Source organism: Cydia amplana, chromosome 18 (assembly GCF_948474715.1).
Source record: "Cydia amplana chromosome 18, ilCydAmpl1.1, whole genome shotgun sequence".
Lineage (NCBI taxonomy): Eukaryota > Metazoa > Arthropoda > Insecta > Lepidoptera > Tortricidae > Cydia > Cydia amplana.
In genome coordinates this window covers 5,355,464-5,372,808 of record NC_086086.1, presented here as the reverse complement: position 1 = coordinate 5,372,808, position 17,345 = coordinate 5,355,464, and the positions used below count along the sequence as shown (strand labels likewise).

Below are 17,345 nucleotides of genomic sequence, written 5' to 3'. Positions count from 1 at the left end.
TCTCATTGTTAATAAAAAGAACGGACAGCCACGGTTCTGTCTCGATAGCCGTAAGCTAAACGCGGTCACCAAGCGCGACGCTTATTATTTGCCGTACGTGTCGGAAATTTTGGATAGTCTCCGTGATGCTAAGTACCTAAGTAGCATAGATTTATCCAAGGCTTTCTGGCAAATCCCTATCGCGCCTGAAGATCGTGACAAAACAGCATTTTATATACCTGGTAGAGGCACCTTACGTTTTAAAACAACTGCTTTTGGTTTGACCAATGCGCCTGCGACACAGCAACGGTTGGTAGATAATTTGTTTGGCCACACGGAGTTTAAGACGTTTGCTTATCTCGACGACATCATTATCGTTAGTTCATCATTCGAGGAACATGTGTCACGTCTGTTGCGAGTTTTGGAAAAGTTAAAACAAGCAAATCTCACGGTGAATTTTGAGAAATGCAAGTTCTTTAGGAGTGAGTTGAAATACCTCGGGTACGTGGTCGATAGTCGTGGCTTACGCACTGATCCCGGAAAAATTGAGGCGATAGTTAACTTTCCCACTCCTACTAACAAAAAAGAACTTCAACGTTTCCTAGGAACTGCCACGTGGTACCGTCGTTTCGTGCCCAATTTTAGTACTGTAGCAGGTCCCTTGAACAGGCTAACTTCGAATGGCAAAAAGGCTCCAACATTTGAATGGACTCAGGAAGCTGATGCGGCTTTTAACGCTTTAAAGGAATCCTTGGTTTCCGCACCAGTTCTATCCTGTCCGGACTACTCGTTGCCATTCGAGGTTCACTGTGACGCTAGTAATTATGGAGTTGGCGCCATGTTAACCCAGACTTTAAATGGTAAAGAACACCCCATAGCGTATATGAGTCGATCTTTATCCCAAGCTGAGAGAAATTACAGCATCACGGAACGCGAAGCTCTTAGTGTCTTGACAGCACTAGAGTACTGGCGCTGTTATCTCGAAAATGGTAAGACTTTTATAGTGTACACTGACCATTCTGCGTTAAAATGGTTCTTATCTTTAGAAAATCCCACTGGTAGATTAGCACGTTGGGGAGTACGGTTATCTGCGTTCAATTTTGAAATGAAGCATCGCCGCGGAGTCGATAACGTTATACCTGACGCTCTTTCTCGCGCTGTCCCAGTCAATGCTATTTCTTTAACCAATTCCATAACCAACACAAGTGATGACTGGTATAAACGAATTTACAACGGTTGCCTTAATTCTCCAAGTAATTACCCTAATTTTCAAATTAAAAATAATTCATTGTTTCGGCTATGTAAATCTAAATTTGATCAACTTACTTCTGAATTTGATTGGAAAGAGGTAGTGCCAAGCGAATTTCGCGAACAAATAATAGACGAAAACCATTCAGAACCAACAGCTGGACATCTTGGCATCTTTAAAACTTATCGGCGGTTAGCTTTAAATTATTTCTGGCCCGGCATGCACCAAGATGTCGTTAAGTTCGTGGGCTCGTGTTCTGTTTGTTTGTTGTACAAATCTCAAAATCATACGACCTTAGGAGAAATGGGACGTCCAAAACAGTGTTCACGTCCGTTTCAAATGATTTCAGTAGATTTTATTGGTCCACTACCCATAACACGCAAACAAAACAGCTACATTCTTGTCATTACTTGCTGTTTCTCTAAATATTGCGAGATATTTCCACTACGTCGTGCGACTAGCGACGCAGTAGTTAAACTTATGGAGGAAAACATATTTTTGGTCCATGGCGTTCCCCAAACTATTTTCCTCGATAATGGTAGCCAGTTTACTAGCTCGGCAACAGATGCACTTTTTAAACGTTATAACGTTCCAAATGTGTACTTTACACCAAGATACACTCCGCAAATTAATCTCGTGGAACGTTACAATAAAACAATAGTCACGTGTTTGTCTACGTTTGTCCAAAACGACCACCGGACGTGGGACACTTTTATTCCCAAAATAAAGTTCGCCATAAATAACTCTGCGAACGAATCGATTCGTGGTTATACACCGTCATTTATTGTGTATGGACGTGAACTTGTCTTGTGTGGGTCTCACTATACAGACAATGATCTGGGTGACGAGATATTATTCTTACCTCGCGATATTTATGTAGAAAACCGTGGTTGTCTGGCTTCTGTGTTTGATGATGTGCAAGCTTCTCTGTGGCAGGCACATGTAAAAAACACTGCTCAGTATAATTTACGACGGAAACCTGCTGATTTTAATGTTGGAGACATAGTCTTAAAACGCACGTACATTTTAAGCGATAAAGACAAATACTTTAGCAAGAAATTAGCGCCTAAATTTATTAAGTGTCGTATAATCGAAAAGAGGTCTCCTCTTGTGTATGTCTTAGAGGACATGAATGGAAAAAACCTAGGGGTCTGGCATATCAAAGATATCAAGCTGGCCAACAACCTTAGGTAAACGCAAGCCCTGCAGTTAAGACCTTGTTATTAGTATAAGTCATGTGTGCAATATATCACAAATGCCTTTTTGTATGAAAGGACGCGTTGTCAACTTTAAAAGTTGCATTTGTTTTTATGTTTGAGATGAAGTATGAAAGGAAATTATGACAGATGATCGAATGAAAGTGTAATGCTAATGGCAATCCAATCGGGTTTTATTTTAGAATAAAACCCTTTCGTTGGAGAGGGGGGTATATGTAACGTAATACGTTACATGTTTCATAAAAATAGACCTTAAAAACTACTACTTACCTAATTAAAAATATATTTACAATTCTAAACTATATTACACACTAAAATATACAATAGTACTGTATTAAAACTGTGTATTTAGGATTATAAAATCATCATCACGCTGATTAATTTTAAATATGTCGCGCCATAGTTATAACATTCACTTACAATAATGTTCACATTCGCGAGTGCATGAATGAATGTACTGAACGGTGCGCTATGTCATCGCGCACGGCCGGCGTCTCGTTCATTTTACCATTGAAGTTGAGTGGAACGCACGTCGCTTAATTATCGATCTCTGCTACGGATCAAATATCGAAACGTAATCGAATTTAACTTCGTCCCTACGTGTTCCTCAACCATTATAAAATCACTGTGGTGTTTAATTATGTTTTTAAGTGTACCCCGAATTGGGTAAGTGGATACATTTTATATGCTAGTTGCCTAGAATATTGTAGTGCCATTTTATTGCTTTGTAATTTTAACTCAAATCACAACCATTTCATAGTAATTGCCATTTAACTAAAGATTTATCAATATCTCAAATTGAAGAATGTAGTTTTGTTCGTAGTCATCATGGCCTTTTGTCAATCCACCCTCCATTTTGTATTAAAAATATAATTGCATTTAAATTCCTTTCTTCCGTTAAATTACTTCGCCTTTTTGTAATCTCCGTATCTGAATTGTGAACTTCCACGGCAACACAACTACTACAGTACTTTCCCGCTTGCCGTTGGTGTTCACAAAGGCTTATGGACCGTTTCTAACGCATAGTCTGATGGCGCGTTCCAGGGTCCAAAGTCCAGAGTGACTTTTGTTGGCTTCCTGCTTGCCGCCCGCTTGCCGTTTTGCTACTGGCCTGCTTCTGGCCCTTTCCCCGACTCAGCGCCACGCAGTTCCGAGCTGCGCTGAACTCAGCGCCGATCAGAAAAACGGCGCCTACCACCTCGGCACCGTCAGGGGAGTACTTCGGCTGCAATTGATTAGCGGAATCCGATCCTAATAAGTATTAGCGCGAACCACGACATTTTACCCGCTTTACCATCTGAGCTAGTTGGGGTAATAAATATTTTGTACCGTTCTTCTGCCTACTCATTTATAATTTCCCATACCTAACGGGACACCTAGTAGGTTAGAACGCTTCTAGAACGCGACAGTCTTCATACTAAACTTACAAAAGTACAGTACCTAAATAATAATTTCGTACTTCTAAAATAATCTTTATTTTAAGACAACATAAACATTTCTTAGTTTCCAAATTATAAGAATCTGCTTTTCAAAGTTACCTAATTATTTGCATAAAACTTTCAACTAAGTATAGATAGGCTTTTCAAGACGAAGGTGTAATACAAATGATAACATTCATAAGTTTGACTTTCGCTGACAATGAAAAGTTTGCTAATACAATTAGAGAAACTCTAACTATTATATTGACAGTGATATAACTTCGCTTAGCTAATCGAAAATGGATGCGCATAAATTACTTAATCACCGTCTTTGCAATTATTCACTACAATTTAAATTAAATTTGCGAAATGCCGCTTTAATTTCCATTGAGCTAGGTGGAGCGTTCGTCGTGATTTCTGCGAATTTCAAATGGCTGTTTCTGACGATCCGGTTACCCATATAATTTGACATTTGAGTACTTGACTTTGTCGTGGAAACTAGCAATGCCGGGTTCAATTCTCGATAAAGGTCATGAATCTAGTATTTTAACTGGATCGGTCATGAGGGGTGGGGGGAAATGACCGAACGAGATAGTCTTATGTATCTTTCAGTACGAGTAGCAGCTAAAGCGCTATTATTGTTTGTTCTTGTCACAGTCTCATATTTTTTTTTATTCCCCACCGTAAATTAGTATGGATTATAATATTGGTGGGCAACAAATCAATTCGACCAATCGTAGTGTCGCATTGCGTATGTTTTGTCCCTCACGGAGGCACGCATATACCACTTCTATAGGATCCTACCTTCTATGATAAAGGTTCTATTTGTAAGCACGAATAATTATGTGGCTTCTTTTGTATCGACGTTCGTTTATTGCCAGTCCTTCAACGAGTATTTACGTAATACCGAGAACTCATATTTCTTCGAAATAATATGGTTACATGTTTAACATACCGCTGAATGGAAGTTCAACGTACCTGCTATAGGTAATTTATATTATAATTTAAAATTGATTCAGTATATAAGTAAAAGTACCTACAGAATTCAGCATAATGATGATTTCGGAGAAACGACGTCCTGAATATATCTATCGTCGCGAGACGACGACATATAGCGACGTATGAATAAAAATCGTACCCACTGACAACATTAATACAAGAGTAAAATTAATAAAATGAGTAAAATTGTAATATTCCATTATTTCATAGAATTACTTAGAGTCGGACCAAGAAAAGTCTGCAGCGATTTTGATAGCCCACGCAGTCTTCAAGTGTTATTTATACGTCATAATTTCATAGAAGTTTGACATTTAGAATAACACTTGCACTGCGTGGGTCTCAAAATCACTGCAGCCTTTTCTTGGTCTAACTCTACCTTATTTCTACGGTTAAAATACATATATACTTTTTTCATAATATATATCTTTTCTGTAGGTTACTTTTAGCAAAATGGTCTTTCGCGGTTATCACACTGATGCAAATTCGCACGTCGCTCCGGTATATGAGCGTAACAGCGCTATGTGCGTATATAGCGATGTCCCGCTTGCACACTGGAGCGACGCATCATTGTCATTCTCTCTAGCTCTTTTTTTCATACATACTTAATTATCCCTGCCACAGTATTACGACAGCAGTGTATAGCACTAAGTCCTATCTACCTCATGCCCTGTAAAACATTTTCAGGAGACTTTATCTACATAAAATTCGCCGATCCGATCCGATGAGATCCGGTTGAGGAGATCCGATGTTCCGAAATCGATGAGTTTTATCGTAACAGTAACAGTAAACAATACTATAGTTCGTTTTTTTTAGCATTAGAAAGAACTTGAAAGAAGGTAAGCGATTTTGACATGTCTTTTAATTGAAAAACACTTTTTTTAAATCAATAACTATTACTTATGAAAGCAGAAGTCTATAAAAGATCGTATTAGATTCATAATTGTTACATATTTACCGTAACTTATTTTAAAAATGTGCTTTTCAATTAACAGACACATCAAGATTGTTTACCTTATTTCTAATGCTAAAAAAAACGAAGTATAGTCATCGATTTATAATGCAGAAACAAACAAAAGATCCTGCATTTACACTAAAACATAGCATATCACTCACCTGCCAATAGTATTGACGCATCTGCCAGGCGTGCACAGCCCAGGCATGGCCGCACATTCGTCCACATCTCCGTATATATCTGGTACCACCATGGCCTCCCCCCCTCCCGTGCCCCCGCCGCCCCCGCCGCCGCCCCCGTTACTACCGCCGCCCCCGTGGCTACCTTGCCCAGGTGGGGTGAGATTGTCAGGCGTGCATAGGTCGAGACGTTCTTTGGTGCCTGGTTGGGGGCAGAGCTCGCACTCGGAACCCCAAGCTACGCCGAGCGTGCAGCAGCATATCGCTCTGGGAGTGACGAGGAAGTGTTATTTTAGTTGCCAAATTTAAGCTAGACTAAACATTATACATACCTATGGGGTCATCCATTAATTACGTCACACGTTTAGGGGGAGGGAGGGGGTCAAGAAAATGTGACATGGGGGAGGAGGGAGACACAAACTTTGTGACGTCACTTTAACTTCATCAGTAACCGAAAATGTATTTAAATTATTTTATGTACACATTTAAATAACAAGTTTTTAAAACGATAATCGTTTTTATTCGTTTAATTTTCTTTCCTAAGCAGTTTTGGGTTATAAAAAAATTACTAATATTTATATCGTCAAAAATATTTTGATATAATATTAATAATACTTAGGTACTTAATTCGATTTGGCGATTTCGTAGAAGAAATGTGACGTCACACTGGGGGGGAGGGGTTTGCCAAATGTGACCAAGTGTGACAAGGAGGGGGGGAGGGGTCAGAAAACCTAGAAATTCGTGTGACGTAATTAATGGACGACCCCTATGCTAGAACTAGCATTTTTATTAGGATTTTAGTTGTTGCCAATTATTGTAGTAGAATTTATGGTTACTAAGGGCTAAATATTTAGGAGACTAAGGGCTCATTTAGACAGCACGCGAACTCGCATGCGATTTTAGTTACATAACGGGCCATTGAGGTTACATCAATTCAGCCGACCGATCAAATAACGCAGTGTAATGAAACTCGTATGCGAGTTCTCGCACCGTCTAAATGGCCCCTTAGCGAGTTTCATTACATTGCGTTATTTGATCGGTCGGCTGAATTGTTGTAACTAAAATCGCATGCGAGTTCGCGCGCCGTCTAAATGAGCCCTAAGGCTCAAGTTCTTTTAAGTCACCTACTAATATTATGTTCTTTTGGATATCAAAATTTCAACCGCCATCTTTACAGTTACCGTAAAACGGGGTGAGTAGGTTTCGCGGGGAGAGGTGTATTATGAATGGGGAGAGAAGGGGTGAGAAGGGATTTTAAGGCTACTGCTACAAAAATAATGTATTCCAATTTAAAATGGAGCTATAGTAATACGCATAATAAAATAAAATCGATCCAACAATCTTCCAAAATCACCTTTGTATGAAAGCCCCTCTCACCCCAACTACGGGGTGAGGTGGGTTTTCCTCTTTATCGTCAAAGTTATGAAATGGAACTACCCAAAATAAAATAAAAACTAAAATACAAACGTCCGGAACACTTATTATATACACCATTCAGTTTTCATATGTAAAAATAAAATGTTATCGAGGTTTGAATTTCAGTTTTGACCCTACTCACCCCATTTTAGTCAATAGTCAATAGTCAAAATATACTTTATTCATGTAGGCCTAGCAACAAGCACTTATGAATCGTAACTTACTTATAAATTATATTAAGCTAATTATCAGAGCAATTTATTGATGTTATTATTCCATAAGAATATTGGATTATTATACAAATCAAATTAAACACAAATTAAATTAAATTAAGAATTTCACAAAAGGATCGTCAAACATGAAAAAAAAAATTGTATAAAAAATACTAGTCTAGAATGTTTCTAGAATAAAATCTAAATGTCAAATAAATAAATAAAAAACACAAAAGAAGTATGTACATCGGAATATCAATTTCCTTATCATTAATCAAATATACCTAAAAAAATTATCATTTCGAATAACAATTAATCCCACGTTGTTTTATCATTCATGTAGTCTTGTGTGGTATAATACGCTTTAGAAATATATTTTACGGTACAGCTACTTACTTGGTGATCTGGCTGGGCGCGGGCGGCGCGGCGGCGCGCGGCCACGGCTCCGGCACGCAGCGCCCGCCGACCAGCGAGCGGTAACATTGGCCTGTGCGCCGATCTGTTCACGAGTAATCTTGTTAAATACACTGTCAAATAAATAGAGAACAGATCTTACCGAATACTAATGGGGTTGTTGACACAATGTTGAACTTTATAACTATAGATGGTTTTTTAAACCAATTTGTCAGTAAATAGGAACAAAACAAACTATACTCATACTTTTCTTTTGGGTGCTATTACTAGTTTAAGACAAAGATAGTATGTGTCTATGTTTGAAACAAGACAGTCCTTTGACACACTATAAATCTACTTAAATAGATAGAAAATGAGCAATTTATCACAATACCTACATTGGAAACTTAAAAAATATATGGGAATAATAAAAAAATACAAGACCAGTTAAAAAAAAAATTAACTTCCAAATAGGAAAAAAATAATGGTACCATTCAATTCTTTACATTTTATTATAAAAAATATTGTATGGCAACAATATAGGTACATAAAAACGCAATATTTCACCGACAAAATCGCAATTTCCTTGTATTCCATACAGCAAAACGGCTTCTAAGGTTAGGTAAGGTGACGTTACGATGTACTTATTGCCAATTTATTAGAAGCGTTCCCTCAGTAAAGTGTGGGGACTTTGACCATCATTTGTAACTTTTGTTTGCTTTAAAACAATGGATCCCATACAGACATTTGATCCTCAAAACAAACCCTAATCGACTGATACCATTCATAAAAAATTGTCAAATACCCTATTGTGTTGTAAATGTACTCACCGATGCACGCGGTGCCGTCGCTGCTGAGCTCGAAGCCCGCGTCGCAGTCGCACGTGTACCCGCCGTCGGTGTTGACGCACACGCCGGGCGAGCAGCGCGAGTCGTCCTCGCACTCGTCGATGTCCTCGCAGGCGTCCTCGGCGTTGTGCGGGGCGGACGTTCGACGGTAGCCTATTATTCACATTGGTGGTTATTATACTCACCGATGCACGCGGTGCCGTCGGTGCTGAGCTCGAAGCCCGCGTCGCAGTCGCACGTGTACCCGCCGTCGGTGTTGACGCACACGCCGGGCGAGCAGCGCGAGTCGTCCTCGCACTCGTCGATGTCCTCGCAGGCGTTATCGGCGTTGTGCGCGGCGGACGTTCGACGGTAGCCTATTGTTCACATTGGTGGTTATTATACTCACCGATGCACGCGGTGCCGTCGCTGCTGAGCTCGAAGCCCGCGTCGCAGTCGCACGTGTACCCGCCGTCGGTGTTGACGCACACGCCGGGCGAGCAGCGCGAGTCGTCCTCGCACTCGTCGATGTCCTCGCAGGCGTTATCGGCGTTGTGCGCGGCGGACGTTCGACGGTAGCCTATTGTTCACATTGGTGGTTATTATACTCACCGATGCACGCGGTGCCGTCGCTGCTGAGCTCGAAGCCCGCGTCGCAGTCGCACGTGTACCCGCCGTCGGTGTTGACGCACACGCCGGGCGAGCAGCGCGAGTCGTCCTCGCACTCGTCGATGTCCTCGCAGGCGTTATCGGCGTTGTGCGCGGCGGACGTTCGACGGTAGCCTATTGTTCACATTGGTGGTTATTATACTCACCGATGCACGCGGTGCCGTCGGTGCTGAGCTCGAAGCCGGCGTCGCAGTCGCACGTGTACCCGCCGTCGGTGTTGACGCACACGCCGGGCGAGCAGCGCGAGTCGTCCTCGCACTCGTCGATGTCCTCGCAGGCGTTATCGGCGTTGTGCAGGGCGGACGTTCGACGGTAGCCTATTGTTCACATTGGTGGTTATTATACTCACCGATGCACGCGGTGCCGTCGCTGCTGAGCTCGAAGCCCGCGTCACAGTCGCACGTGTACCCGCCGTCGGTGTTGACGCACACGCCGGGCGAGCAGCGCGAGTCGTCCTCGCACTCGTCGATGTCCTCGCAGGCGTTATCGGCGTTGTGCAGGGCGGACGTTCGACGGTAGCCTATTGTTCACATTGGTGGTTATTATACTCACCGATGCACGCGGTGCCGTCGCTGCTGAGCTCGAAGCCCGCGTCACAGTCGCACGTGTACCCGCCGTCGGTGTTGACGCACACGCCGGGCGAGCAGCGCGAGTCGTCCTCGCACTCGTCGATGTCCTCGCAGGCGTCCTCGGCGTTGTGCAGGGCGGACGTTCGACGGTAGCCTATTGTTAACAATTGGTGGTTATTTAGGAAACGCTTCCAAAGTTATTTTGTCTGAGTATATCTACCGGGACATAGAGAAAAAAAATACATAGTAGCGGAATTATCAGTACTGCTACATCTACTGTGTAAGTAGCAGTACTGATAATTCCGCTACTCGATGCTAGATGTCGACTATGAAAATAATAGTCTTATTGGTACCAAAACTGATGTATGGAGTAAGCACTCTTGACTTACTATCTATGACTGGGACTGCCGGTAACTACTTACAACTAACAAAAGTATTACGGACACACAGTTCACTAAAAAGATTGAGAAACGACCAAATACCATACCTTCAGGGCACGTGCACTTGTACGACCCCACAGAGTTCTCGCAAGCGTGCGGACACGGCGATGGGTCCGCAGCGCACTCGTCCAAGTCTTTACAATGTGTTCCGTCGGCGGCCATCGTGTAACCGTACGGGCACACGCATCGCCATGATCCGGGCGTGTTGTGGCAGCGGAAAGAGCAGCCCGCCATGCCCTCGGCGCACTCGTCGATGTCCACGCACGTCTGTATAGAAAAAAATGTTGCATTTATTTTCCTGGCATAAGCCATATATCTAATGTAATTGACGCTATGAATTTTAATCAATTCAACGAAATAAATAAAAAATAACATGTGGTGTTTAACGCCCAACTTATTGTCCGTATGTACAGTCAGCAGCAGAAGTTGCTAAGCAGGCGAGGTGTTTAAAATGATATTGACGCGACGTTATTGTTAAGAGAATAAGAGCGTGTCAAGGTCATTTTGAACCTCTCGCCCGCTTAGCAACTTCTGCTGCTGACTGTACGAACGTAATTTACACCTTTTTTACATATAATTAATTAACACTATTTATCATGTACCTATGGAAATAGGCTTGTATCAATTGATACAAGCCTATTTCCGATGAAGCAAAACATCGTGAGGAAACCGGACTATTTTCAATGATGATCCCTATAATAGGTCATACGACAATCGCTCTCGTAATAAATGAATTCTTGTGCCGATTCAATGGATTATGTTGCCGAAGCTCCCTGAGTGACACGTGGCAAAATGCAGGGATACCTAACGCTATAAAGATGAAATTGAGAATTAGGTACCACCATCCATAAACATATCGGTCTCTTCAACTAACCTGCTCAGGTCCCTGCGTGAAGCCCTGGTTGCATGTACACTCGTACTCGCCAGGTTTGTTGGTGCAAGTTCCGTTGCCGCAGATGCGCGGGTCGACGAGGCATTCATCTGCGTCCTCGCAAGCCAGGCCGGTGGCATCCAGCTGGCCAAAAAAACAACTTTAATACTCTGGGCATACAATACAGTACGATAAAATGGGGTGAGTAGGGTTCGCGGGGAGAGCTGGGTTATGAATGGGGAGAGAAGGGATGAAAGGGGGGTGAGATGAGTTTTTAAGGCTACTGCTACAAAAATAATGTAGGTATTCCAATATGAAAACCCAACTCGCCCCAAATACGAAGAACTACGGGGTGTGGTGGGTTTTCCTGTTTATCGTCAAAGTTATGAAATGGAACTACCCAAAATAAAATAAAAACTAAAATACAAACGTCCGGAACACTTATTATATACACCATTCAGTTTGCATAATTATGTAAAAATAAAATGTTATCGAGGTTTGAATGTCATTTTTGCGCCTACTCACCCCATTTTACGGTACCTAAGCTTTAAGTGGTAGTTTCGCGTGACGTAAGGTTGGTGAATTGGGGCTACTCAAACACGTACAATCGAAACATTTTACTCAAACAACTCTGTTTCTCGATTACGATCTACAAACCTACCTTTACCTCTTTTCATAGAAAACTTTCAGCAACAGAAATAGCGAAGTTGATTGGGCGTTCTAAAAGCAAGACATCGGCGCCAGGCCACGAAAATTTTGTGATATAAAGCTGTAGTACCACGATCCCGACTATCGGGTCGTCCAGCCTACGAATAAGCCCCGTGCAAGAACTATCGGGCCGGTACAGGAGCCGTCATATTTTTGTCGCGAGGCGCAATATGTCGTTTATGCTTCCTATGTAGCCCAGAAGATGGCAGAACTTACTGTGCACAAGGAAACATACCTACGAGAACGGTAGATGGTAGCACTTGCTTTGGCAATGTACATGTGCACATTAATGCACATTGTAATTAATTATTGTTAAATATGTAACTGACAGTGTATGATTAATACCAATAAAAATCTATCTATCTATCTATCTATCTATGTTTCCGATTCAGGCCACAAGATAGCAGACCCTCCAACGCGCACGGTCCCTATACATTGCATCGTAAAGGCTTGGCCAGACTCAGAGCGCGACGCAGCGCCACGTCCGCGCCGCGCGACCGCGGCACATGCTAACAGGTTACCGACGTCAAATAGACTGCGTCCCGCCGGTATCACGCCCCGCTTCTGTCGCGCCCCGCGCCGCGCGGCCCCTTGCGTCCGCGCAGCGCTGCGCCGCGCGGACGCGGCGGGACGCGGCGGGCCGCTGCGTCGCGCTGGGTCACATCAGTGGGATCGGACGTTAGGCAGCGAGCGGTGGCGCGCGGCCGCGCCGCGTTCGCGCGCGCGATGAGGGCGTGTTGAGAGTCTCAACTTGAGACGCGCGCGCCCTGTTTGAACAGTCATCGCGTCGGCATCACGCGGCGCGGACGCGGCGCTGCGTCGCGCTCTGTGTCTGGCCAAGCCTTAAGGATAACAGACATACCTGGTATCCGTCAGGGCACTCGCAGCGGAACGAGCCGTCCGTGTTGATACAACGGCCGCCGCGACAGATGTCTGGACGGACCTCGCACTCGTTCAGGTCCTACACACAAAAGAGTAGGTAATAAACACGGAAGCATGATTTTGATGCCACAGCTAAAAGAAAAACAAACAAAGTAAAGAAACTAAAGTGTCATTCTATGGTACTTGCTAACTATGTAAACAAACCGCTATATTGAAATTGTCTCTAAATGTCATTTTACTAGTGACTTTAGTTTACATAGTTAGCAAGTTCCATAGAATGACACTACTCTGACAAGCAAATTTGTCAGTAGAAAAAACAAAGAAAATTCTAAATTTATATGAGAGGTTGACCGAGAGGGTTCTCGCGGCTACTATTTTCGAATTAGTTGACATATTCAACAAAAAAAATCATTTGCTAGTTTATAGATGTGTATTTGTGCCTTTATTTAGGCAGTGTTTTTCCGGCTGGAACCTTCTTACCTGAGTGATATTAGGGCGACCCATGCCTCCCAGACAGATACGTAGGAATTCTGGTGTTTCGGGCGGAGGGCAGCGCTCGCATCTTCGACCCCACGCCGCACCTACAAACATGTACAACGGAGTTAAAACTGCATATTGTTCACTACAGGGGGCGCTTTTTTTTATATTATAAATGGGCTTACTCATGGCCACAGACTAGCCGAGGCGAAGACATGGCGTACGATGGAGCGAGCCTGCCCAGAAGGTGCCTGTTCACCCTTGATTTGAAGGTTGCCGGGTTATATGAGCACGGACCGGCTTTCTTTTGGACCCTAACAAAATACTGTAGTACATCTTTAGGACTTTGAAATTCAAAACATTCCCGTTTCATACATTCCGACTGATGTGATACCGCTGATTTCTATGGGACAACCAAATTTTATTTTCGTATTTTCGGCATTGGTCCCATAATAAAAGTTGTTCAGTATGACTTATAAAGTCACTACGCAGAGTATGGCTGATGATTAAAACTTCATCCTGTATTTGTGCTCTAAGTGTTTTTGCAATTAAACCCCTAAAGTAGTAACAATGGGATTGAAGGTTTTAACGAGTTTTACACCGACGCAGTCGCGGACTAAAGCTGTGTTTAAACGGGCTGGGCAAATTGACCGATTTGATCAGGAAAATAATTGGCGTCAATCTCCAGTTTAATCACCAATTTAAGATTTATGGTGATATTTCAGCCCTCTAAGCGCCACTTGCACCATTTCACTAACCCGTAGTTAACCGGTTAATCTTGGAGTTACCATGGTCACCACCACAATTTGACATTGGGTTAGCGGTTTAACCAGTTAACCCCGGGTTAGTGGGATGGTGCAAGTGGCCCTAAATTTTAAAAAAATGTTCCAAAACGAAAATACAGCGTCATTCTTGCGTCCGCACCCCATTTTATCGGTAATATCGGTCACAATCGGCGGTCGAATTCAGTGAACCAAATTAGCGTTTGCGTCTGCACGTCCTGATTTGATCGGACAATTTCATCAGATTGGCGAAAAATTGTCTTGTCTGGACACAGCTGAAGCCTAATCGTATAAGGCCCACTTGCACCATTCCACTAACCCGGGGTTAACCGGTTAAACCTGGAGTTACCATGGTTACCAGTACAATTTGACACTAGGTTAACGGTTTAACCGCTTAACCCCGGGTTAGTGGGATGGTGCAAGTGGGCCTAAGTGTAAGGCCTGAGTGGACGCTCGAGTTGTGAGTGCAGCGGGGCTGGGCGTGCGGCGTGCATGTTAAACAAATGCAAACGTATAGGAGCGGCCTTAGTGCACGCTGCTCAAATCACGGGTGAGCCCGACGCCACGCTGCACGCCCCGCCGAACGCTCCGCTTCGAGCGTCCACTCAGGCCATACACTAAATCTATAAAGTAGGTTTAAAGTCTCTAAACAAAGCAGATATAGAACTAAGAATATTAAAACAAGGAAATATGTACAACACTTTGTCAAAAACTATTATGGTAGAAGAACAGATAAATTTTTGGTCCCAAAAATATACAATGAAATAGAATGGTTAAGAGAGGATAAGAAATATAGCTTAATGGAAGCAAAGAACAAATAAAAAAAAACACCTTACCAAGAAACAAGTTACCTTGACTTCAGTCACTGTGTATTAAGCCGGCCACACACACACTAGGTTATAACCGATGGTTATGCCTGCACAGTTTACTTGTGCAGGCATAACTGAACGTGTGTATGACATGACTCCTTGCCTGCGCAAGCAAACTCCTTGCCTGCGCAAGCAAAATTGAAAATATCAAAATTTATATTTTTTGCCTGTCGGTTGTGCTTGCGCACTTCGCTTGCGCAGGCAAAACTGAACGTGTGTGGCTGGCAGGCTTGATAGGCTTCAGTTATCCAGTGATTGCCGAGGGGATAGGTCGCAAGTCACTGTGCAACAATGTCGTCTCGCAAACGAAATGCAATTGTAGAGGATTTTTAGTAGATTTTTAGGGTTCCGTAACCAAAGGGTAAAACGGGACCCTATTACTAAGACTCCACTGTCCGTCCGTCCGTCTGTCACTAGGCTGTATCTCATGAACTATGCTAGTTAGACTGTTGAAATGTTCACAGATGATCTATTTCTGTTGCCTCTAGTACAACAAATACTAAAAAACCGGCCAAGTGCGAGTCGGAGTGGGGTTCCCATGATTTTTTTTCCGTTTTTATAGATAATGGTACGGTACCCTTCGTGCGCGAGTCCCACTCGCACTTGGCCAGTTTTATTATTTTTAAGTGTGGAGTGGATTCATGGTTTGTATGCGTGTATGGCTGACGAAATATAAACCTAATAGCGCTATTGCGTCGACGTCAACGACCGCTACCGGTGCCATGATGGTTTGAACTGAGAGTTTGTGCAGGTTTGTCGTTATGTGTGTGTGCCCTATGGAACTCGGTCGTGCCTGTTGGTTTTGCTTGCACAAGCAAAACCGACACGCAAAACCTAGTGTGTGTGGCCAGCTTTATGCTTTCTTTTTTATTTTGTGTCTTAAGTTAGGGTTTTTATAATGTGAGTATAAAAGTAAAATATAAAACAATAAAAAAATACATATAAACACATTATAAAAACCTAACCTATTATTGTTATTAATATCAGATTTGTTGTTTTTGCACACAGTACCTATCTACACACACACACACACACACACAGTATCTTTTTGTAAAATTATGTTTTGTAAAAGGAAAGTGTATCTATTTTCTGAGAATAACTTTAATGTTAATTTTAGGGTAATCAATAAGCATAGCATGATAGCAACTAAAAATTAGGTGCATAAAACTGTAAAAATGAGCGCTGTCTCGCCAACAAACTGCATGTTAAGCAGTTTGGCGAGGAACTATAAAAATTGTTATCTATGTACCTTTGAAAAAAAAAAAAAAAAAAAAAAAAAAAAAAAAAAAAAAAAAGAATGAAACATACCGTCGGAGCAGCAGCACTCGGGGCGGGACAGCTGCAGCGGGCGCGCGTCGTGACAGCGGCCTGCGGACCAGTTGTCGAAGCACAGCTCTTTGCGCTCGTCCACGCAGATTGCCAAGTCTTCATAGAAACTCCAGCCTTCGGGACATTCGCATCGGTATCTACAAAACAAAATTTTATTTTAAAATGCGTTGCTAAGCTATATGCAGGCCCGGATCTAGGGTAGAGCGAGTGGAGCGGCCGCTCTAGGCGCCGGATGGCAAGGGGGGCGCCAAAATGGCAAATGAGAAAAAAAAAGTTTTAAAAGACGCGAGTGTGGCGGAGGCCCAAAATACGCTTGAAAACTTCAACGAAGGGCGCCAAAACCCGATTTCGCTCTACCCTGATCAAGGGCTCGGGCCGGCACTGGCTATATGTATTTGTATGTGTACTATTCTATGTGATCCTCATATTCGCTACTGTTGCGTGTTGTGGTGTAAATGACCATGTTAGCTTGAGATCGTGCATGAGTTTAAAGTCATCTAATATCATTACTTAAGTTCTAAAGTTCAACTTAGCACGGGGATTTTCGACTTTAGAGTACCTTTCCTATGGGGCCAACCCCAAATTCGCAGAAAAAAATAGACAAGATCAAATATATGAAATATCAATTTATTTTTCGCGGCCGGCTACATACTAAAAGTTAATCAATGTAGCCAACATAATAACCTCAAAGCATGGTCAAACGTTGTTACGTAATTGCAATTTTGTTAAATTCCCATTATAGAGGTACAGAAATGCTGGTCTTACCCGCCATTGAAGTTGTGACAGTCTCCGCCGGCACACACGTCCTGTATCTCGCGGCACTCGTCTCGGTCCACGCAGCGTTTGTTCACTAAACGCCAGCCTTTGCCACACGAACACTCATAGCTGGAGCAGAAAATACATTTGTT

The 17,345-nt window shown here is 42.7% G+C and overlaps 1 protein-coding gene across 1 annotated transcript in view; it reads right to left on the bottom strand.

The window, feature by feature from the left end:
• LOC134656576 (fibrillin-2-like) overlaps positions 1–17,345 on the bottom strand; it is a 91,430-nt gene that overhangs the window by 6,486 nt on the left and 67,599 nt on the right. Inside the window, exons 52-60 of the mRNA XM_063512134.1 lie at positions 17,203–17,322; positions 16,417–16,574; positions 13,461–13,561; positions 12,961–13,059; positions 11,394–11,534; positions 10,567–10,786; positions 8,845–9,015; positions 8,018–8,120; positions 5,976–6,260 (exon numbers count right to left, since the gene is read on the bottom strand). Of these exons, the coding sequence (XP_063368204.1) occupies positions 5,976–6,260; positions 8,018–8,120; positions 8,845–9,015; positions 10,567–10,786; positions 11,394–11,534; positions 12,961–13,059; positions 13,461–13,561; positions 16,417–16,574; positions 17,203–17,322 (1,398 nt within the window). The remainder of the gene's footprint in view (positions 1–5,975; positions 6,261–8,017; positions 8,121–8,844; positions 9,016–10,566; positions 10,787–11,393; positions 11,535–12,960; positions 13,060–13,460; positions 13,562–16,416; positions 16,575–17,202; positions 17,323–17,345) is intronic.